Genomic DNA, 24163 nt, shown 5'->3' on the forward strand with positions numbered 1-24163 from the left:
AAGGGGTACTTTGGTTAGAAACCATTTGCACCTCACCTAGTGTTGCTTATAGCTAATCATAACACAGGCCAGACATCCACCCTCGCCAAAACCACTAGCTTGGAAACTAACACACGTAGGGACAGCCTGTTAATAGGAATAGCCAATCTTGTTATTACTGAATTTTCAGTGTTTTGAAAGTTTGCCAATGCATACTCATGACATCATCATATGTACTTAATGATGACCAGAAATTAGTATCTTAAAATTTATTCTCCATACATTATCACATATGCTTCAAATAGGATTTTAGATGCTTCTTCTGAATCTCAAAATTGGCATTTTCTTCTTCTAAAGGAATCATATGCCATTCATATATTTTCCTCAATATGCAATTTGTTCTTTATACTACAGTATTATTAACCCTTAAAATAAAAAATAAGATTTAAAAACTTCATATTTCATGTATAAAAGTGTATTATCCTTTAATCTTTAAATGTGATGGATAATTTGCATTTATCTTCGAATAGTTAAAGATAAAAGCAGAAAAAAAATTATGTTCCTCTTCTAAAACCAGCAGCCACTCAGCAACATCTAATAACATTATTTTTAAAAACACCCGCTATACAATTCGCCGTTGCCACCACCATTGTTTCACGGTCCCTTGCAGAGCAAGCCAATCCATTCCCCCCTGGCAGTTGTGTAGCTGTTCCTGTTCTCCTTGCCTTTTCTGTCGCACAAGTTATTCAAACTAAATGAAAGGAATGTGAAACACTTAAGAAGAAAGACTATCAGAATGTAAGGAGAATACACCTGAGCACCAGAGGCAAGAGGGGTGAGTTTTGTCTTCTGAAATGAAGGAAACAGAGACCAGTAGGAAGAAACTGAGTCGCAGCACTGGAAAGGGGGCAAAGATGTGAAGAGAAAAATAAAATGAAAGTAAATGTCAGAGAAGACAAAGATGCGCCAGGCAGACCGATGTAGCTTCAGGAAAAGGAGAGCTGAAAACCTGTAAGCACCGCTACCTGATGGGTGGAGGGGTGGGAATGACTTACACAGTAAGCAGAAGAGCCTGGAAGGGCCAAGAGAACATTTTAAATCACTTCTCCACGTGGTACCTCTCACTCACCCCAGTTTACTTTATTTCATTATTCGTTATTTTAACCCACAGCTGAGAACAGGGTAAGTTTGTTTTGCTTCCCCTTCTGAGTTCACTGAAAAACTCAACCCATAGATCAGCCTGTGCTGACCACTTAGCACCTTCGTGATTTTCTTTAAGGGGAAAACAAATATCTCCTGTAAGATCACATTCACTACCTCTAATTCCTCGCCCCGTTGCCCGCTTCCAGACTCTGGCCTCGCAATGCTGTTCTGTTTTCCTTCCTCGGGCAGCTCAGACGACTCTGCTTTCCACAAGTCAGTAAATACTGGAGGAAAAATGTTCCGACCCTCCCACAGTTAAACACAGACTAGTTAACCAAGTTCAGTCATCTGGGCTGAATCCTGCATGAGCCTGAAAGACGTAAACAGAGACTGGAAGGATGGAGGAAGGGCAGTGTGCTGGAGAAGTGGGGCAAAGAAAACAAAGTAGGCAAATAAAGGCAAGGGGCAGACTTAAAATTAGGCCTACCAGAAATGACTAAACTCATTTTCTTATTTTACAGTAAAAGAAAATGAACAAAAGCGAAAATACCGCAGTTTTATTTCAGTGATGTAAAAAAAAAAAAAAAAAAGACAGTGGATGCGTTAAAAAGGAGAAATTGACTAATCTGCTTCTACTTGTGCTGTGGCAGACATTTAAATACATTTATGAAACTCAACAGTGAATTTAAACTACTGAGATTCCTACTAATAACAGGTTCAAATCGTAGCAAAAGGTTAACAAATGACCTCGGTTTAATTACTCATTACCACACAGAATTCGATCTGTACTTCGGAATAGACACTCGGGCAAACAGGGGACGGCACCTTGGCCACCAGCTGCAGGGTGGCTTCCGTGCCTTTCAGAACTTGCTCTAATGCCCTTGGTCACTGATCACACTCCCTTTCACCCTGCCCTTGAAAATATCGCATGCTTTGCCTCAGAGAGCTCCAACCCTCTCTTGGATGCAACAGAGGCAAAACAGGGGGCAAAGGGCTTGGCTGCTGGGCAGAGCCAGGAAGAAAGACTGGACACGCTGATAATTAATATTCTCTGATCCAACTCTGAAATATCTTATTTTCCGGCCCTCTCCACCTCCTCCCTCAAAGCTAGTCAGCTTTAAGCTTCACTCCTTGAAAGGAAGTTCAGCTTGTTGGTCCCAACCTACTTTATTTCTGTATCCTCTTTAAAACTGCTGCCCACATTTTCTAAGAAGAAAAGCCAAACGTGCACCCTACTCAGAAGCTCTCATACACAGCCTCTATCGCGAAGAAAGGCTCAGCAAAGAACCCCATTTTCTTGGGAGGTGAAATCCTCAGTGCCCTCCTTCTCATTCTCAGAAGGCAATGCTTGTGGGTGTCACACGTGGTTTCTTAAAGTTCAGATGTTGAGCGACGGTTCCTAGTAATCCACAAAGGTAATGGCTTCCCTTCATTCACGCGTGACATATTGTGCATCTGGGTAACCATCCTTTTTGGCTTAAAAAAATAAGAGCCAGGAAATATTCTTTTGAAATAGTAAGCAAGCCATAAAACTTTTCCCTTCTTTGGACATTTTATGATCTCATTCATCACCTCACAGACATTTCTTAAAACACCTGGAGCATGAAAGTTAAACAAACACAACCTACCATGGCATGCCGAGGTATGGTCAGAAACCTCAAGTCTATTCAAAATGAAACCGTCTTCTATTACTGTTTAACTCAAGTGACAGATATGACTGTTTAAAAAGGTAGGGCTGGGGTACCGCTTTTCATGCACTGTCTCCCTACAAATGACCAGGATCCTAGGCCAGTTCTTTTCCCAATTCGCTTAGAAGCTGCCCTTGGTATCCTTACGTGCACTCTGAAACTTTGGAATCACCTTCATTATGATGTGCTTTGTGCACATTCTCGGACGCTGCAATGCCCATACTAAGGCAACACATCAGAGAAGTTGGCAGCAATGCTATCAGCAAGAATTTGGCTTCAGAATCAGGAGTGATTCATCATACATTCTAGCAGCAGAAAAACAACACACATCTATTTTAATCCTTTGGTGCTATCAAGAATCAAAAAACAGTAATTAAGTAAATGCAACAAAAATCATACCTGCTGTAACACTGGTAAAACGTTATTCAGAAAACAACACATGACTTACCTTATTTCATAATATTTATTACAATGACGAATCAAGTTTTAATTTAGCACAATTTCAGGAGAAAATAGGTAATCCAAACTTCTGCAAAGTAACATACTGAAATTCTAAATTTAGGAAAACAAATTTCTCATTTGCTTTACAGTAAGTAAAATCCCTTCCTAGTGTTTCAAAAGAAATCCACTTCTTTCATCTCCCTCCGTTTTTTAAGATTACTCTAATTTAAAGTCTAAAGGCTAAATGAGTAAGTATGCCACTGTATCTATCACAACCAGAGAAACCTGATATTGGGGGCAATATATTCAGAACACCCCCCTTTTTAGAGGTACTTAACTGCCATAATAACTACCAAGGGGTCTAATAAAATAATGGAATCCGCTTATGCTCTATTTAATGGGTATAAAACAGATCTCCACCCCGAGTCATTCTCTTACTCCCTGAGAATATAGCAAGTCCATGATTATTAACATTATCAACCACTATTTCTGAATAACCACCCACGTTTATTTGGCTTACTGTACACCGAATTAAAACTTTAAAAATGCTACTCTATTGTTACCACCAAGTCCTCAGGGGCGGACGGGGAGATTTCTCAAGAACTCCACCCAGTGCTGTCTTTCGGGGACCCTACCTTTTCAAACACTTCTTCAGCCTCCCTTCGTTTCCGTTTTCGGGGTCTCCGGTTCACTCGAATCCATTTCTCGACCTGAAGTTCAAAAACCACAGAGCAATTTAAACACGACGACGAGTCCTGAGGGCCGTCCCTCTGCGTGAGAAAGAAACGATCGACGGCCTCGCGACGCTGCCTTCCAGGGCTTCACCTGGGGAAGCCACAAGCACCATCCGGGCCCGCCGAGCTGCCTCAGCGCCGGGGGCCCAAGAGACGCGCGCGTGTACGGCGCGCCGAGGCCGTGACCTTCGCCCGGGCCGCTCCCTCCGGTCACGGGCCCGGTCAGCCACCCCCGCGCCGGTGCGCGCCGGAGCCCCGGAACGGGGCCATCTTACCCACCGCTGTCGCGCGTCGGCGCCGCGGGGAGTCCGCGATGGGGATGCGGCGCCCGACCCACCGCCCCCGGGAAGGAAGGAGGGGAGCGCAGGGAGCGCGCCTCCCGCACTCACCTCGGCGCTCACTTGCCGCGCGAGCCCGCACTCCGCCCCGGCCTGGCGCTCCCTCTGCAGCGGCTGCGGGGGAAGGGGAAAGAGTCAAGTTTACCCCGGGAGCCATCCCAGCCTCCCTCCCCCGCGCCCCACCAGCTTGGCGCGCTGACCCACTACCTCGCCCGCGGAAGGTGAGGGTGGGAGCGAAGGCCCCGCCGCCCGCGCCCAGCCAGCGACGGCTGCCGGGCCGGCCCGCCAGAGAGCAGCGGGCGCGCGGAGCCCGCAACACCTAAGGCGCAGCGCGGGCGGCGGGGCGGCGCGGGTCCGGGGCGGCGGCGCGGGCGGAGGGCGGGCGCTGGGGCGGGGGCGGGGCCTGCCTTAAAGGTATAGGCGGCCGCTCCGTCCTCGCCGCAGGTCGCCCCCGCCCCCGCCCCCGCCGGCGCGCCGGCTATTTTATTGTTCTCTTTACGAACGTCTTTCTTCGCATCTCCCCGCGTCCCGCCCGCGCCCGCGCTCCCGCGCCCTCCCACGCGCGGATCGACCTGGGCGCGCACGCCTTACCTTTCCAGCCCCCACCCCCTCCGCTGGCCCCTGGGGACCCGCGCAAGGGTTTCTCCGCCACTGTGCGATCAAGAGCGTGGCCCGGCCGCTGGCGGCAGGGCTTAGCTCGAGAAGCGCCCCCACCCCCGTGGCCAGCCGAACTCCGTCCTCGGGTCAGAAACCTAAGTGTCCAGATGGCCTTCGCGGAGCGGAAAGGAACTTTCCTAGTGGATTTTTTTCCGGGAATGGATTAGACGCCATTAAGTAGACGTTTTCCAGTGGCCCCTCCGGACTCCCGGGCGGTGGCAGGTGACCTCCCGGGGGAGAAACCCGGAGAACGTAGAAGGCGCACCGCCTTGACGGAGCCTGTGCGCTCTAAGTGCCATAGGCGCCACACGCGCCCTGCCCGCGGACCCCCACAGCGACTGGGGAGAATTTAAAAGGCGACACTCTGTCTTCATAATTAGGGGGATAGTTTCCACTTAGTTTGTAAAGTCTGCCGTGCTCCAAATTTTTCCTCAGACACCACTTCTGCCCATCCGCATGAGAAGTTGGCAGAACCAGAATGGGGGTGAGCGCTTGGGGAGAAGAGTCGGGTCGCACTCGCGTTTGTTGATCTTGACCATCCCTTTAACTTTATCGCATTTCTTTAAAGAAAATCTGTCTTGCCCTCTCTTTATTGCTACTCCATCCTTCTTTCAAGATCAAAAGCGTTAGATCAAAGCCAAGATCAAACTCAGTACTTTAAATAGAAGCAACTTTGCCACGGAGTATTTTACACAAAGAGGAGCTTCTTAATGGAGACATCAGAGTGGAAAACTTGATTTTATCCCTTCATCCCATATTCATAACTGGACTACTTAAAATTACATTGATGATGCACTTATAGGTTCTAAAATAAACAACAGGTCTGCTCAAATGGGGAATTCTTCACTTAAGTTTTTGTGTTTCCAGGAATACAAAAAAAAAAAAGGTACTTATAGAGTTAGATAGGCAGATTAGCCATTTTGTATTATTATTAGCTAAGGACTATGAAATGCATGCTCATTTGCTAAAGATTTTTCGAAGTGGTATCAAATCTTTTTATATATAATGTACAACTATCATATACAATTTTTCCACTGCAAAACAAATGCATAAAAGTAGTTATGCCTTGCACATCTCCAGTACACATACAGAGCTAGGTAAAAGTTAAAATTATGAAGTGGATTATGTAATTGAAGAGCTATTTACTTTCAAATGGAAATAAAACCCCTGTTTGAGCTTTCCTGCTACTAAGAACAGTTCCAGAATCAATAGAAATCTATCACTGATAGACACTTCCCTTTACCCACTAGACTCTTCTTCCTTGGGAATTCACCACCCCTAAGAACTCTGATAAAAACCTTCCAATACTTATGTACCAAAACAGCATCCTGCTTAAATAGACCTTCCTTAAGTATCTTTTTTGTTGACTTATCAACAATTTTTTAACATGTAGCCTAAAAAGAAACAAAAAATAAAATAAATTCCAACAATCCAGTAGTGGGAATAGGAAACTATTGAAAATTAATCATATACAGACTTCTATGAAAATCTGTTATTACAAATCTGTTATTACAGTAATTCTCATCTGATTGTAGTCTCAAATACACACACACACACACACACACACACACACACGATTATTCTTCACACTAAAAATCCCATTAAGTCACTGAAAAATCTTAGGAATTGAGACCTGGGAACCCTGTCTTGATGCCAATGACAGTCTCCTTTCTTCCTCCTCTGTAGCTCATGGAGAACCTAATGCTTTCTGGCAGAAGCTGAGCAAAGGAAAGAATCCTACTGTCACTCTGCTACTGTGTGTAGGTGATAAAGCTATGGTCCACTCTAATTTCCTCCTAACTCCTCTCCTTTGTACTCCTGCACCTTTGCACCCACTCCCACAATCCATCCTCCACTGAGAAGCCAGAATAATATTTCGAAAGGTATTTCAAGTGATATCACTTTGCTTTACCAAGAATGCACTTTCTCTTCTCTGCCTGGCTGGCTCCTACTTATTCTCTAGTTCTGGCCTTGAACAACTCTAGAAAGGTCTTTCCTTACTCCCCATTCCAAATTATTTCACCCCCACTATTCCTTCGAATAGCATCCTGTTTATTTCTTCTAAATTGCTTACATTTTAGAGCTATTAAAAATTATTTTTAATTATGAGATTTTATTTTTTAGAGCAGATAACAAAAATTTATACAAAAAGCACAGAGTTCCCATGTGCCAACATAACACACAGTTTCCTCTATTACTAACATCTTCCGTTAGGGTGGTATGTTTGTTACAATTCAGGAACCAATATTTGATACATCATTATTAAACAAAGCCCATAGTTTACAGCAAGGTTCACTCTGTGTTGTACAGTTCTATTACACTTTTTTAAAAAAATTATTAATTTGTTGAATGTTTATCTCCCCAGCTGGACTTTAAAGTCCAGGAAGAGGGGTGCCTGGGTGGCTCAGTGGGTTAAAGCCTCTGCCTTTGGCTCGGGTCATGATCCCAGGGTCCTGGGATCGAGCCCCACATCGGGCTCTCTGCTCAGCCTGCTCCCCACTTCTCTGCCTGCCTCTCTGCCTACTTGTGATCTCTCTCTATCAAATGAATAAATAAAATCTTAAAAATAAATAAATAAATAAATAAAAAATAAAGTCCAGGAAGAAAGAGATCCTGTCTCTTTAGTTCTTGATTTTTGTCAGGTTGGTTAAAATACTGCTGGCACATAGTAGATGCTAAATAAATGTGAACTAAGTAAATGGAAGCTATAGGAACAAATGACTGAATGAATAGCACATGAAATTTCAAGGAGTAGAGTCTCAAGATGAAGATCTAATTAACTCCTCCTTGTTTCTCCACTAAAATACCTTATTTTGTAAAGAGCAAAAAATTGTGCCTTTTTTTTTTTTTCTAAGAAAGAGACTATGGGATATCGGTTACATTGCCAGGGTACTTCTGAAATGACCTCTTTTTAAAAAAAAAAAGTAAAAATAAAAATAGAAATGAGAAATAAAGATTCTTAATTCCCTCTTATATTAATCATGAAAATTGTATTCCAAAATGCAGTGCTTGGAGCTGAGTTTGATCTAGAATGAAATAGTAACACATTTCAAAATTATTGGAAAGATACATTTTTTAAAGATTTTGTTATTTATTTGAGAGCGAGAGAAAGCGTACACAAGCAGGGAGAGCAGCAGAGGAAGAGAAAAGCAGGCTCCCCACTGAGCAGGGAACCTGATTCGGGGCTGGATCCTGGGCACCAGGATCATGACCTGAGCCAAAGGCAGACACTTAAGTGACTAAGCTACCCACGTACCCTATTTTGTCAGGAAAACATTAATTATTTTTATTATGTCCAATATAACCTCCACACATTTCTCCTTTTGCCTGTCTAAATCTTCCTTTCTTCATGGGGTGGCCCCAATAAAGGTAGGGTGTAGAAAAACTGGAGGAAGAGTATTTATTTAAGGAATTCTGGGGGTGCCTGGGTGGCTTAGTCGTTTAAACATCTGACTCTTGATTTAGGCTCAGGGTGGTGAGATCCAACTCCCCAAACCCAACCAGCTGGGCTCTGTGCTGGGTGTGGAGCTTGCTTGAGATTCTCAAACTCTTCCTCTCCTACTGCCCCCTCCCCAACAGAATGCATGCACACTTTCTCTCTCGTGCTCTTAAAAAAGTAATAAATAAAAAAAAATAAATAAAATTGGAATTCTGTAGCCAGGGATGAGTACTCTAATAACTATCTTTAAGAAAGTGGTAAGAGCACTTTAAAGCTATCTTTTAAAAACAGATGTTTTCTATTTAAATTATGTTTTAAAAAATGTTTCGTCTAATAGAGATGCAAGTTTTGAAAGGAAGTTGCTTTAAGAAACTTTCTTGTCAATGCAGCTTATAATAGCTGAAGACACTTCAGAGGCTGAGGAAAATGCCATTGCTTTAGAATAAAAGCATTACTTAATCTAGTGGCTGGAGATTACTTTTAGAAAGAAAACCTTTTTCTTTCTTCTTCTTCTTGTCAAGAGGAAATGACTCTTTTCATTGGAATATGGTAGTGATATCAATTTCATATTGTTAATATGGACACGTGCTTCTGCTTCATGGTGAGCTACAATCCAGAGGAATGAGAAGCAGCAGAACGCCTTCCTAGTCACCCAGAAAGCTGAAAGGGCAGACAAGGGGAGCCCTTTAATTAGTCCAAACAGCCTCGGGTGGCAAATTACACTCCCCCAGGCACAGGAGAGGAAAAACTATCTTCTATAAGAAGTCAGAAGATCTTTTAATACCAAACACTATAGAGAAGTCCAGAAGCTTTTGCTTGTTTCAGAAGGGCTCTATAGCCAACATATATTGAGGGTAAATTAAAAAGTAAACACCTATACAAAACTGGAAATAAAATCAAGATTAGTTTAAGTTGCAAATAGTAACAAGGAAATAATCCTGATTAGGGTCAACGTTCTCAAATGTCTAGGCCTTTAAATTTTGTTCTACCCTTTTAGAAGATAACATTCCTTTACAATATCTTTGATTTTAGAAAAATTATCATTTCTATTATTGACTATTTTGTGTCTATGTTAGAATAAATGCCTAATTCTTCTTTCTCAAGAGGATGTTGGCCCTGCTAAATGGAGCCCTTGGTGGAATCCTTATAAAGCATAGTTTTCAGAAAAGGAAATCCTTCCCACATTTGTTCTGTCCTGAACTGGCTAAGAGAACCTCTTCCTCTCAGGCATCATAACCCCAAACTCACTGTTATTCAGAAACTTCTGCAGAGCCTGCCTGAGGGAACACCCTCAGTTCTTCCATTTCTAGATCCCCTCCGAGAATCTGATGAAGCATTAGCTATCAGCTTTTGGCTCCCTGGACAGAAATACACCTACAATCATGAACAGTCCCCTACTCCCTTCCCACACACGCATCAACTGTCAGGAGGTTTACAGACTTTCCTGACTGCCCTAGATACTCTAAGATCCTCTTGGATTAGTGCAGACCACCATACCGCTGGCACAGGACGACGTCCTACTGGTGCTCTGTGAAATTCCTTTTATCACATTATGTTCTGGTAAGAAGCCATCAACCTTTATTGAGGTGCATTATAAGAAACAGTCCCATAAAACCCATCCCAGTGTTTACCGTAAGGGTAGTTTCAGAGGATTGTTTATTACATTAAATAGTAATTTTCTGAGAGGCCCCACAGAGAGCCTGGTATCAACATCAGGAATGGGGGACTCAGGCACCTGGTTTATTTTACCTCATGAACATTGCAAATTGATCCCTTTTCCCTCTTCTAGAAAATGCTGTGCCCCTACATTAAACCAAGCATAAGAACTTCAAGGGGTGCATATTGTATGACAATTTAATTCCTGGCACCATCTTATTTTCCTACTATTATTTTCACATTGCTTTGTTTTTTTATATTTTAATTTATTTTTATCACGCTCTATCTTGCTTTAGAAGCTGTCTTAACTCCATTTTGGGCAAGGAAGAGTATGAATAAATAAAAATATTCTGAGTTTATTTTTTCTTTCTTTAACTTTCTTTTTCTTTTTGGGGGAGAGGAAAGGGCTCTGATAAAATGTCATGGTTCTAATATTTCTCTCCATTAAAAACACTTAGAAGTGAAGCACAAAAGGTAAGGACGTATGATTATGCCCTACTTGTAAAATTCAAGGAAAAGAACTGTTGCAAAACAAAATAAAAGTAAATACAATATTATACAAACTTGGTGCTAAACTACGATTAAAAAATGTTAACCAACCAACTATTTTACTTCTTTTGATATCAAAACCAGAGGAAATAGGTTTTGACCTCGGGAACAAGAATGTAAACTAGACACAGGTTAGTCACTTAACAAGAATACTGAGAGCTTACTGCAAAACAGAGCACTAGACTTTGTGAACACAGATGAGTCAGCCGCCATCCCTGTCCTCAGGACACTCGTGTGACCAGGCAGTAAGCTGGCATAGTATAAGGAGCACATAGGCAGCGTGCTGGGTTTGAATCCGGACTCGGCCATATATTAGTCATGTGATCTCTCTATGCCTCCTTTCTTAGAGAGCTGCGAAGATCCATGCACACGCGATGTGCTTACGAGGGGAGGCAGCTGTTATTTATCAAATTCTAGAAGCAATGCAACATCCTAGAAACTGGAGGGAAGTGAGCTTAAGACTTAACTATTAACAATTCTGTAAGGTCTGAGTGGTCCGCCAAGGGCTTCCACATACAGACCGCACTGTTTGTTCTCACACGGTCCCATTTTCAGGATGAAGAAACTGAGTCTCAGGGAATTTTCATTTGTTTTATTTGTTTGTTTTAAAGATTTTGTTAAGTAATCTCTACACCCAATATTGGACTCAAACTCACAGGCCCAAGATCAAAAGTCACATGCTCTACTGACTGAGTCAGCCAGGTCCCCCAAATTTCATTTCTTTAGTACTTAATGTTGGGTGGCCCTTCGATCTCCAGGCTGGAAGTGCAGTACTCTTTCTACTCCAGCATGAGAGCTTAGGGAACATCTAGCATGACTGTCTCACTTTAAAATAGTTGCTTGTTATGTGGATCAGATCAACCTCAGATCAAAACACAGCCCATAAAATATTATCCATACCATAAAAGTCTATTGCAACAGCCATTTCAGAAAAAAGATATTGTACACCCTCTTCAGCACCTGTATGACTGCAATTCTTTACAGGAGCTTAACATTCATGGACATTCTGATCTTAAAGAGTTTCACAGGTGAAATACAAAGTTATGTAGGGGTGGCGTTAAATCAGAGGGTCCCCTGACTGCTTATTAGAATCACCGGGAGGGTTTATAGATCCCATTAACCAGGTGGCACTCCAGATCACTGAAATTCCCGTCCCGAGAGTGGGACCCTGCTTCAGTCCTTTTTAAAGCATTTCCCACCCCCATCTCTCCCCCAGTGATTCCACTGTACTGCCAGTGTTGAGAACCACCAGTTTAGATAATTTTAATGACGACCCATCTCTCACAAGTTACTATTAAGACATTCCAGATGTTTGGGAGACATCTAAATTTCAAGGTCAATGCCACAGAGAACAGCCATCTATTAAGTTCTATTTCAATAAGTCTCTGGGTAAACAGCAGACACAATGCTGGGCAGAATGGGCTGCTGGCCTGACCCAAGCTAGCAATTCCTATAGCTTACACTTAGGGATAAACTTCTGGGCAAGATTAGTTAAGTATACATACACACACACACACACACACACACACACACACACGAATTAAAAAGAAGTGGAAGATCCCAACACTAACCATAGGGAGGCAAGGATGGATGGATATTTGAGTTTTTAGAGTTTTTTCCAGGTTCATGGGTAATACAATTCTGGATCCTGAACGAAAAGAGCATAGATCCTTGTCTTTCAGGGAATCTAGAAGCTCACATACATATGAGGTATTATTTCCCACTCATGCCCTTGACATTGTTCTAATAGACATTGTTCTACTTATGTCGATAGCTGCCACAGATTCCCTGGAAACAAATTATTTTGCATTTGGAAGACTGCTGGCTGCAATTAGGGACAGTGTGTACCAATGGAAAAGACCCTTTGTTATTTGCAGAAGCTACTGTTCCACACAGGAAGCAACCCAGGTTGATCTTCCTTAGTGCTAGGCACCATGCTTTAACTAAATGGGCTTCCTTATTTAGAAAAACACACTACATTGATGCTATAGGAAAACTACTCTGGCAAAATGCCTTACAAAAGATATTAGCTACTAATTAGTTAAAAGTATAAACACGGCTGTTAACATTTCAGTAGCTTCAAAAAGCAAATACTCATGTCTAGGTCCCTTTGGTTATTCCCTAAGAGGGAGTGGATACGGTGTCTGTAAGTGCCTCCTGCTTCACGGTGCCTTCAAAGGAAGCTATGCATTGGGAGTCTGGGGCCCCGGCATGTTTCTTCTTCTTTTTCCAGCATGTCTATTTTTAAAAACATTGGCACTCAGACTGGATTGCCTGTCATCTGGCTTCCCAAGAGAACCCAATGAAGTCACAATTTGCAAACAAGTACAATGGGCCTAAACCGTCCCACCTCTATTCAGAAGTAAGAACACAGAGAGTGGGGAAAGTAAAATCCATCACAACTGGGGGGGGGGGGGGGGCCAGGGGAGGGCTGTCCCCAATATAAATAATATATGAGAAAGAGCTATTTTCCAGAATGTTTCTTCATCAAACATTTAAATCCATATAAAAGGCGTTCCAGGACAACAACGGGAAGGGCCAGAATTATTGGTTGCTAATCTCTTTACTTTTTGTAGGATGTTTCCTCCAGCAGTGGATTAAATCAGTGTTTAATGCTACACAGGCCCAGCTGTGTCCATATTAGGAAAGCCCAAGCTCACATCTCTTTCTCTGTGAAAAAAGGATCCGACCTCCCTCTTTTGCTCTGCTTCCACCCCCTGCGTGTGTAGGTGGGAGAGTAGGAGCTGGGGAATGTGAACTTGATCCAGCATTGATCAGCCAAGCAGCAAACTCTCATTGTTCTTTAGATACCAAACATAACTTCTCTCTACTAGGGATAAACCCAGCCATTCTGCACACAACACGGCTTTTGTGCTCAGGAGTATGAGAGAAGAAAAAGAACCACCAAGAACATTAAAGCTTTATTAGACTCATCATAAACACCTAATATGTGGACTTTGAGAATCTACCCAGTGAATTTATATCCCTATTAATATTAGGTGTGTTAGACTCTCTTAAACCTACCAATCACTGGTCATTTCTCTTTTATAATTATGGATTTCACTTTAAAACATAGATCCAGCAGTTCACTTTAGCTTTGCTTTCTATTTGAGCATTTCTTATCTCACTGCTTTGCTCTCTGAGGTTCAAGGGCATTGGAAATCATGCTAACATACAACTAAATACGCTGTTGTTGTTTCTAAGTGCTGTCCTGTGCATGTGGTTTAGCAAGCTCTGTACAAAGCCATGTGTCATGAGAAATACACAGTTCAGAAACTAGACCTAGGCACCCTCCGGTCCTTACCAGCTAGAAGCTGTGCAACCTTGGGCATGTCACACAACCTTTCTGGGCCTATTAGAAGCAGATGATGCTGTTTCACAGAGCAGTGCTGAGGATGAAATGAGACAGCCCATAAACCCAGAGGCACAAAGTAAACCAGTAGATACTGATTCCCTGCCTCTTACCCCCCAGAAACAAAAGCCTGTCTTATATTTTGAACCTATGTAATGACTTGTGGCATCATAACAAAAAGCGTCACCTGACCACCACACAGATGTGACACCTCTCATGGAGCCCACAGTGATATGGCATGGCCGAGGTGTGACAGACAAGTGCCTGTCTCTTTCCAAAGGACCGGGGGACACAGGAAGCAAGTTCTCTTTCTCATTTGCTTTACGATAAAGGAGATCATTCTGATTCTGGTCCCACCTCATTCAAAACAATAAGCCCACTATTGTCCTAAGAATATCAGAATTGAAATTTGATATTTTGACATTGTTTTCTGAAGGTACCAACATGAAAGGCACTAGATACAAAAACATCTAAAATCCTAATAGTAACTACATGCATTTAAAATCAATGTAATAATTAAGAAGAAAGAAGGCTTAAAATCACAAATACAATTCTGTACAGAGCTACCCGACTTCCATGTTCTTGGATTTACCCATTTATAATTTCATTCGCTAGAAGCACTTATGCAAAACCCAGGCAGACATCCCTCAGTTATAAAATCAGTAACAGTGATGAAGAAACACAATTTGAGGAGGACAGACTCCATGAGAACTCTAGAGAAGCCAACCTTGTAACAAGTATAACAGAGAACAGTCTTAAAGAGAATGTATCTTTGGCTGGCTGCATGAAAAAGTGATAGCATGCACGATGGAGGAAAAAGGAAGAGAATACAGAGAAGGGGAGATGGAGCCTTTGGAGGGAAGGCTGAGCCACCAGATGTGGAAGGTGACCTTCCTCCATGGAAATAGGCCATGGGGGGGTGAAGGCATTCTCTCTAGTACAACTCTAGTATCACTTGTTGCCCAGGAGTCACGGGCCCAAGTCTGATGTATTGACTCTGGCCTCCATTCCATGCATTTTCATGCCAGTAAAGTTGCTGAAATTAAGAAGTGAATTGTGGAGCTTTGGGGCATAAATAATGTCATACTGGAAGGTCAGGGCTAATAACAACCAGGATGCCCTTAATGCTCTTTAAGAAAAACCATCTGATCTATATAGCCCTCGATGTGGTTTGAAATTCCCTTAGCCTACAAAGGAAAATATTTTTAGCATGTAGCACACTTTGTAACAGACATATAAATGCACCAAAAATATAATTTTAGGAAAGCATCTGGGTTTGATCATTTCTTGTTATACCTCAATGCCAAATAGGTTCTGCTTTCTCAATATAAGGAACATGGCAACATTCGGCCACAAGCTCTACAGCGATCACTGTAGCAATTTCTCCCGAACATTTCATTACTGGCTCTGCTTGGTTTTACTTTTTAAAGCGGCAAATAATCTACAGATTTAAATATAAAATCAGCATAAAAAATGAGGGGCTGCTTCTGGAGCATTTGGCCCCAATGTCTTCCCCTGCTAGAACTCGCTGGATCATCTGGACAAGAGACAAAAATGAGTATTTACTTTTATGTCCCAAAACGTATCCTAGAAATAATAGTTGCCACTATCCGAGGTAAAGCTCGCCTGCAGCTTTTACCGATCTACAGGCATTTCAAGGCATTGACAACCCAAGCAAAATTTTTTTTATCTCTTGCTAGTGGATCAAACAGGTTACTATCTGTGAATAATTGATCTGCAATAGAAGCAAATGCCTGTTCAATGATCAACCAGGCTAAATGCTCTTGCAGGTTGATTATTACCTGTCATTTCTCCCAATAATCTTTCATATAACAATTTTCCAGCTGAGGAGAAAAGAAATGCACAGACAAGGTTTCTTGATAGGTACCTTTGTAAAACACCACTCAGGAGGAAACACATGAAAACTCTCCCAATTCCTCTCCAAAGCAAGGGCAAGTTTCCAGTCTGTGGGCTAGTCCACAGATTCCCAGGTTAGAAAGCGAGATACCTGGAGGAAAAGTAAATCCAGACTTCCCTCCTCTCAGAGTGACCGGGCTCATCTAGATAGAGCACACACTTCAGCTACCAGTCGTAGCATACAGTGACGTGAGGCAAAAAAACGGCTCTGGCCTTCACCCAGGCCAACCCCCACTCATTCCCCAAAGAAGCAGTGAGGGTTCAGAGAAGGCAAGCGGCTCGCCCAAGGCCACACAGCTTCCAAAGCCGCATCTAATATATCAATTACCTCCTTCATCCAATATAGGATTAAGATTGCAGAACAAGGGGGCACCTGGGTGGCTCAGTGGGTTAAAGCCTCTGCCTTCGGCTCAGGTCATGATCCCAGGGTCCTGGGATCGAGCCCCACATCGGGCTCTCTGCTAGGCGGGGAGCCTGCTTCCCTTCCTCTCTCTCTGCCTCTCTCTCTGCCTACTTGTGATCTCTCTCTCTCTCTGTCAAATAAATAAACAAAATTAAAAAAAAAAAAAGATTGCAGAACAAAAGTTCACTACAGCAAATTGGGTAGCACACAACTGACTCTCCTTTCCCACCCAGCCTCTACTCCTGCTCTTTGACCTCCAAATAACGCGGCCTTGCATTTTACGCATCAAATCGTCTGAACCATACTTAGATGTGGTGGTGACAGTTATAAATAGGATCAGAAGCAGAAACACTGAGCTTGCAGAGACCCAAGCTGGAGGACCAACCTGGAAGGACAGGGTCTTCCATTGAATGAGCTGAACACGCCCATTACCAAGCACCATCACATACAACTGCCATACAAAGATACGCGTGTGGCAGGCACGCTGCCCTGTTTAGAAACAGACAGATGGATTTGGGCGGTTCGACAATCACAGTTATCCTGACCCATCTGATAACACCTGCTGCTGGGCCACCCCTGGGCCGTGCCCTCGAAGTTCTCCTGCTCTGGGTCAGTGGAGAGGACAAAATGAGGGCAAAAGGCAGGGACTCTACTTGGAATTGGCTTTTGAATGCAAATAAGAAGATAAAGGAGGCGTCCCTTAAATGCTTTAGATGGCACATAAAGACATTTCTTTGTTCGACGAATTGCTTTTTCTCATTTGTTGTTTGGGTGACCTGATATTTATTATCTAATTTAGTTTCCATCTCAAGGGAGGAATAGCTGTGTCTTTCTAAAAGCAAAGACCTCTACACACACTTGTATTCATTCACGCCAAAAAAGATTCCAACTTTTCAATGCAGTAAAGCCCAGAATTTCCTATGTAAAACATTCTGTCAGATCGGCAGGCTACTACCATTTAGAGATATCCACATGGAAGAAGGAAGTACAGACCATGACACGTATTTATGAAAAGTCTTGGCAAGTGAGGCTCATATTACTGCATGCACAAAGCACAGCTTTGCCCACTAAATAGTGAAGAACAGATTCGGGGAAAAAGAGCAGTCATTAATTACATCAAAAATCATCACTGCTCAGAGCTCCCTGCTGTATTCATTTATTATCTCTTCATAGGTCTTGTAAAAATGCAGGCAAGGATGGGTTCAAGCTGATTTGGATTAAAAGCAACCTTGCAAAAAAACACAAAATACCTTAGCTGGATGGACAGAGGGCTGAGGGTCCTGGATCTGACCTGTGGCTCTACCTCTAACAGGGGCTCCCAGCTTGGGCAGATCAGGCCACCACTCCTGGGGACAGAAAATGAGCTCCTCACCAAGATTTGGTCCTGCCTGCGATTCTAAAGCAGACCGAAAGTCGTGCAACACCAGAAAAGACTAATATTTAACCAGGAAGCAATAGGGGCCACACCCAAGAGTTCTATACCATGCATATAGTAAACATACACCTATTTTGTTCGACATAATGGCTCTCCACAAAAGAGAAGGGGGAAAAGCCCCATGTTCTAAAATCAGCCAAATGTTCCTAATAGCTTTCCTTGTCAGCAGGTGCTCTGCTAGCGGGGGCTGGCAAAAGTCCCCACGAGCCTGGTGGAGGGCCACTGTCAGAGTCGATGTCCAGAAGCAGGAGATGCAGAGCTGAACATCGTATGTGCAACAATACTGTGGCATGTCAGAATGCCAAGGGGCCCTGTGTACGTGTGCACCCATGTGCACAGCTTGCTGCACCGCTGGGTCCCAGGGCTTTTCCCGGGGGTGGCAAGAGCATAATGCAAGCATAGAAGAATCTGCCTTTGATGAAGAGTCTGCCAGAATATGTCTTCAGGGTAATAAAATAGAGAATAGGGGCAGTTCTTAAAGTAGAAGCAGATGTTCTTCTATTGATGTATAGGTTTACAACCTGATGCTGATATCTTTGTCCTAATCCTTTAAGTTTACATTGTTTCTTCCTTCCAAAGATCTCTATGAAAAAGACAAAGCACCATTACAATGAAGTCCTGTTAAATGGTATTATTCTTTTTTTTTAAGAGTTTATTTATTTATTTGACAGAGAGAAATCACAAGTAGGCAGAGAGGCAGGCAGAGAAAGGAGGGAAGTAGGCTCCCCGCTGAGCACAGAGCCCGATGTGGGGCTCAATCCCAGGACCCTGAGATCATGACCTGAGCCGAAGGCAGAGGCTTTAACCCACTGAGCCACCCAGGTGCCCCAAATGGTATTATTCTTTATGATTGCGGTAATGTCCTTACTTGAGTGAATCTCTCTTGTGGGCACACAATATGTATGAACCTGAAAAACAGGTAACGCCCCTATGTCCAAACATGACCTGCCAGACTTTGCACCTTAAAGACAATTAAATTGGCTCCCTTGCACATGAGCTGGCTGACTTGTGACCCAGTGGGGCACAGCCAAATCTCCTGCCTCCAAGTGTGCTCCTTCCAATGGACTTGGTCTCCCAGCTGACTGTGGCAAACAGAAAAGTCAACTTCTTTGGATCCTCTCAGGTCTCAAGCTCAGGGCAGAGGCCCCTTGGGCACACCTTGAACAACAGTTGGTTGTCGATGCCCTCATGGGCCATGTGCTCATGTGCAGGGCTGTGTCTTGCCAGCCTTGTAAGCCCACTGCCCAGCACATAGTGCCTGGCATAAGGGTTGAACAAATAAACCAAACCATAAAGCCAAATATTTGGAGGAACATAAAACTAAACAATTCTAAGAGTTTAGATTATACTCAAGGAATAAGAAAACTTCTGTTGATTTAATATATTGCAGAATGTGACATGATTATGGATTCTCTCAGTTGGTCCCAGTTCTACTTACAGAGATCCTCATTCACTGGGAATGGCTTGAATCCAGGATCTATAGTATTTTTATATTTTAAGTAGGCTCCACACCCAATGTGGAGCCCAATCTGGGGCTTGAACTCATGACCCTGAAATTGAGACCTGAGCTGAGATCAAGAGTTAGATGCTTAACTGACTGAGCTACCCAGATGCCTCCAGGACCTGTAGTTGTAAACAGCTTCCTGGGTGATTCTGATAATCAGATCTCAGCATAACTGGGTTAGATGGCCTTAAAGGCCTCTAATCCACGTCTGCAAGGCTATGCTTCCAGAAAATACCTACACTTATCTCCTTATTAAAAACCATGTGTGGGGCACCTGGGTGGCTCAGTCAGTTAAGCATCTAATTCTTGGTTCTGCTTCAGGTCCCGGTCCCAGGGCTATGGGTCTGGGCTCCATGTCGGGCTCTGCACTCAGTATGGAGTCTGCTTGCAATTCTCTCCCTCTCCCTCTGCCCCTCCTTCCACTTCCTCTCTCTCTCTCTCTCTCTCTCCCCTACTCTCTAAAATAAATAAAAAAATAAAATCTTAAAAAAAAAGAAAAAGAAAACCATGTGTGCACAGGCCACTACCAACTGTCTCTATCAACTGGATGGAACCAAGTAGACTTTTCAAAGCCAGTGGCTCCTGCTTCCTTTTCCTTCTGATTCCAAAGGCAAGCAAATATTGTTTTTCTCTCCATGGTGTCACACCCCAATCATGTCTGTGTCCATCTGGGCTGGTTCAGAATTTCCATTCTTTTAAAAGAAACAAGTTCTCAAATGCTCTTCATCCACGTGAGAGAGCCAGGCCTACATGTCCTCCTCTGAGCTCACTTTAAAAACAGATGTCCAGGGGCACCTGGGTGGCTCAGTGGGTTAAAGCCTCTGTTTTTGGCTCAGGTCATGGTCCCGGGGTCCTGGGATGGAGCCCCACATTGGGCTGTCTGCTTAGCAGGGAGCCGGCTTCCTCCTCTCTCTCTCTCTCTCTCTCTGCCTGCCTCTCCACCTACTTGAGATTTCTGTCTGTCAAATAAATAAATAAGTAAAATCTTTAAAAACAGATGTCCAATCTGAGCTCCTGAAGGGTACCAGGCCTTAGTCGAGGTCAGTATCCTGACTGTTCTCCCTCCTCACTGAGCAGGATTCAGGCATGTCACCTGCATTATGTGAATCTGTACTTGTTTCTCATGGCTTCCTAGGTATTTCTCTGAGAGCACCTGTAGAGTTTCCTCAGCCCATTGCTGTGCCTTCTAGGGAGATATCACCAGCCATCCAGATACTTAATGATGCTTTTAAAAAGCATCCATGTAAGCGAACAGCTCTGGGACCTGAAAGTTCAATGAAGATCTCTTTCACTGTTCTTCCCACTTCTGGAGACTCCCTAGTACCTGAATGGAGGGGAGGGCCCTGTCCTTTCATCTAGGAGTCTTCCTGCTAGCTAGGCTGCTGGGCCACCTCCCAGGGACCTAATTGCCATTCAAGTATTAGCACCCTTTCACAGGCCTCTGGTAGACTTCTGTGGCTCTTGAATCTTGTGGCAACCCTCCAGGATCACATCCAAGTTCCCGTGTAGTCTGGCAGTGTCCTGTGTTCCTAATCAATACCTTTGCAGCTCCTGCTCTCCATGCAAAGCAGGCAACAATACACCTGTTCCTAACCAGCCTATCCCAACAAGAGGAAAGATCACTCTTCCAAGCTGTGGTCAAAATGCATTCACCTGATGTATTTATCGCTACAAAAAAAAAAAAGAAAGAAAAAAGAAAAAAAAAAACAACACTGACCCTTCTATTATCGAGGGGGCAGATGACCTTGGTTAGAGTATGGCAGAGGCTGGGGCTGGGGAGGGAGAGGGGAGTGACAGTGGGGTTGGCTGGTAGGGCGCTTTCCCCCAGCCCTTCCACCAGGAAGCTGCATCCATTCCTCTGGTCCTGGGGCATTACCCACTGAGCCTTAATTATGCTTATGACCAACTGGTTCCTCAGCCACTGCCCATTGAGCTCGGATTCTATCCAATGCTGCTCAAGCATGCATACTCTGTTTTCTAGCCCCTAGATCCCCTAGATGCTGGTTCTGACTCTCTGCCTGTCTAAAATGGCCTTCTCCCCTATGTGTCTTTCAAGATTGGCTTCCAATGGTACTTCAACCCTCCCTGCTCCCACAATGGGAAACGACCTCTTTCTCCCAAATGCTGGAAGCTAGTCCATTTTTCACAAGTTATTGCATTCTGCCTTGGGTCGGTTACTCGTGTACCTACTTTCCCCACTTAATTATTAAGCATTTTGAGGGCAAAGCCCATGTTCTCTCATCCTTGAGCCATCCACAATCCCTCAGAAAGGATAGAGAGTACCAGCTATATTCGTGGGACAAAGGGAAGGAATGGGGGTGGGGAGGCACTGGACAAGGAGGTACAATTTCAGATCCTGGAAGTTTCCCCTTGCAAATCTCATCCATCTGGTCTGGGATGCTTGGCAGTTCCCTAGATGTCTAAGCTCTGACACAATTACAAAGGAAATCTTCAAGGGAGAGGAAACACTTTTAATCCTTATTATTCACTTGGAGTCTCATCTTAGACTATTGTGAGTGAGATTCATATTATTTCTGGAAATTGTGTTTTGAAAGAGAGAGAGAAGGAAGAAAGGACACAGAACTTTCATTTGGGGCACCAGAGGAAAATGCCTCCTGGTACATCGTGGTGCCTTTTGCTTTGAAGAGGTCAGTGCATTTTTTTTTTTAAGATTTTATTTATTTATTTGACAGAGAGAGAGAAAGATCACAAGTAGGCAGAGAGGCAGGCAGAGAGAGGGGGGAAGCAGGCTCCCCGCAGAACGGAAAACCCGACGCTGGGCTCAATCCCAGGACCCCGAGATCATGACCCGAGCTGAAGGCAGAGGCTTAACCCACTGAGCCACCCAGGCACCCCTAAGAGGTCAGTGCATTTAGACAGTGTCAGATCAGATAGCCCCCAAAATACAGATGCCCAGCACAGACCTTCAGTTACCTCGTACTCTCCAGAATAGACCCTTCTTCCCATATACCTGTCTCTCTCATTCCACAAGACAGAATGTCACTTGGGGCCCCAAAAATCCATAGACCCCAAAAATATTCATCCTTAGGGCAACAGGTTGACTTGGGTGATTTTTATTGGGCATTTTGAAGGGATTCACAAGAAATGTGGAATTAGGGAAGTGCTGGGCTGAACTCCCCTCCCCCCAAATTTACATGTTGAAGTCCTACCCGCTAATATCTCAGAATGTGATTATACTGGAGACAGGGACTTTAAAAAAAGTGATTAAGGTAAAATGAGATCACAGAAGCAGGCTCTAATCTAATTGGCTGTTGTCCTTAAAAGAGAAGATTGGGACAGAGTTCTCTACACACACAGGAGAGAGACCATGTGAGGACACAGGGAGAAGGCAGCCGTCTGCGAGCCAAGGAGAGAGGCCTCAGGAGAAACCAACCTGGCCCATACCTTCACCTTGGACTTCCAGCCTCCAGAACTGTGAGATCATAAATGTCTGTTGCAAAATTACACCTGGTCTGCGGGATTTTGTTATGGCAGCCTGAGCTAACTAATATGAGCACGAAGGCACAGATGCCAAAAATGAAAGAAATCAGGCTACAGATGAAAGGACTTCAGTAAACTCTCTCCCCCTCTCTGGTGACTGAGGAGCAGTGTATCACTTTGAGGGATTTGTGGGCTCTTCAGTGAACTGTGGTAGCTCATTGACATTATGGGCCCTGCCCCAACTGAGACCAGAAAATCTAGTCAATGTATCTCTAAGATCCCCTGACAAGTTATTCAGTCACTCAGAAAATGTAAGCGGAACCACTGGACTAAAAAAGACAGCCAAATTATTAGAAGCCCAAAAAACACACCCCATTATAGCAACCGCTACTACTGATAAAAAAAAAAAAAAAAAAGAAGAAGCCAGGATCTCATAGCACACGTAATTTGAAAAATATCATTTCTCTGGAGTTTACAAAATAAGCAGTCTCACTTTTCTGGAATGACCGTTAAATGTAGAATTCTTATAGACACCACCGAGACGGAATATCCCAATGGGCCTTAAACTTATGTTGATGTGATTACATAAACTGCAAAAAAGAAGCTTACGAGTTATTCTCCTCATAAACCACTGGCTCTCTCTGCGCTAAAAGCATCCCATCTTATCAGATTTCCTCAGTTCTGTGACCTCAGCATTTTCCCTATGAGACTGAAGTCGTCCATCATTTGCTTGTGTGGCCGTGGGCAACCTGCAGGTGTGTGCTTGAAAAGCAGTGGCATATTCCGAGATGTTGCAAGAACCTGCTGTCCTGGGGTGGGGGTGCAGGCGTGAATCTCGGGGCTCAAGGTGCTTCCTGCCTGTTGCCGAGACACCCGAGGTGATTGGCTATGACCCATCTTCTCTATCATCATCAGTGCCCCCAGTGCCCATAGATCTTGCCATCTCACATCTGCTGAGCGCTTCCCCCGAAGAGCGGACGGAGCCACAGAAGGTCCGTGAGGTTCACTGGTGCCAGTGAGCTACTTGTTAGTACCTCGGGAAACGGGTTGCCTGGGAGGTGAAATTAAGAGCTGAAGTGAGGCTGGTAATTAGTGCATGCCCTCTGGATGCCCACTGTGAATAAGCACTCCCATCCGTGTATTATAATCATCAGCGCTGTCATAGCACAGTGAACGCTGTCTATGGATGGGCTGAGCTCTATCTTTATCCACACATTTGACAAAAATACAGATGATTTCAGTTACATCTATTTGGTGGGGGGTTTTAAGGCATCATGCACTTAGATTTTAATGCAACTAATAGTTTTAGAGCAGTACTGTTCACTAGGAATGTATGCGAGCCACATTTGTCATTTACAATGTCCTAGTTGCCACATTTAAAAAGATGTAACAGCTAAAAACAATTTAATTTAATTTTTTAAAAGATTTTATTTATTTTTTTGACACAGAAAGAGAGAGGGCATGCACGCATGCACAAGCAGGGGGAG

General features: G+C 43.7%; 1 protein-coding gene across 4 annotated transcripts in view; it reads right to left on the reverse strand.

Moving 5' to 3' along the window:
* AOPEP (aminopeptidase O (putative)) overlaps positions 1 to 24163 on the reverse strand; it is a 335338-nt gene that overhangs the window by 71607 nt on the left and 239568 nt on the right. For all 4 annotated transcript variants that reach the window (XM_032840547.1, XM_032840548.1, XM_032840546.1 and 1 more), the window contains 2 exons: positions 4375 to 4437; positions 3887 to 3961 (listed from right to left, as the gene is read on the reverse strand). In XM_032840547.1, coding sequence (XP_032696438.1) covers positions 3887 to 3961; positions 4375 to 4437 — 138 coding nt within the window. The remainder of the gene's footprint in view (positions 1 to 3886; positions 3962 to 4374; positions 4438 to 24163) is intronic.

This window comes from Lontra canadensis, unplaced genomic scaffold (genome assembly GCF_010015895.1).
Source record: "Lontra canadensis isolate GAN:19392208 unplaced genomic scaffold, GSC_riverotter_1.0 scaffold113, whole genome shotgun sequence".
Taxonomy (NCBI): domain Eukaryota; kingdom Metazoa; phylum Chordata; class Mammalia; order Carnivora; family Mustelidae; genus Lontra; species Lontra canadensis.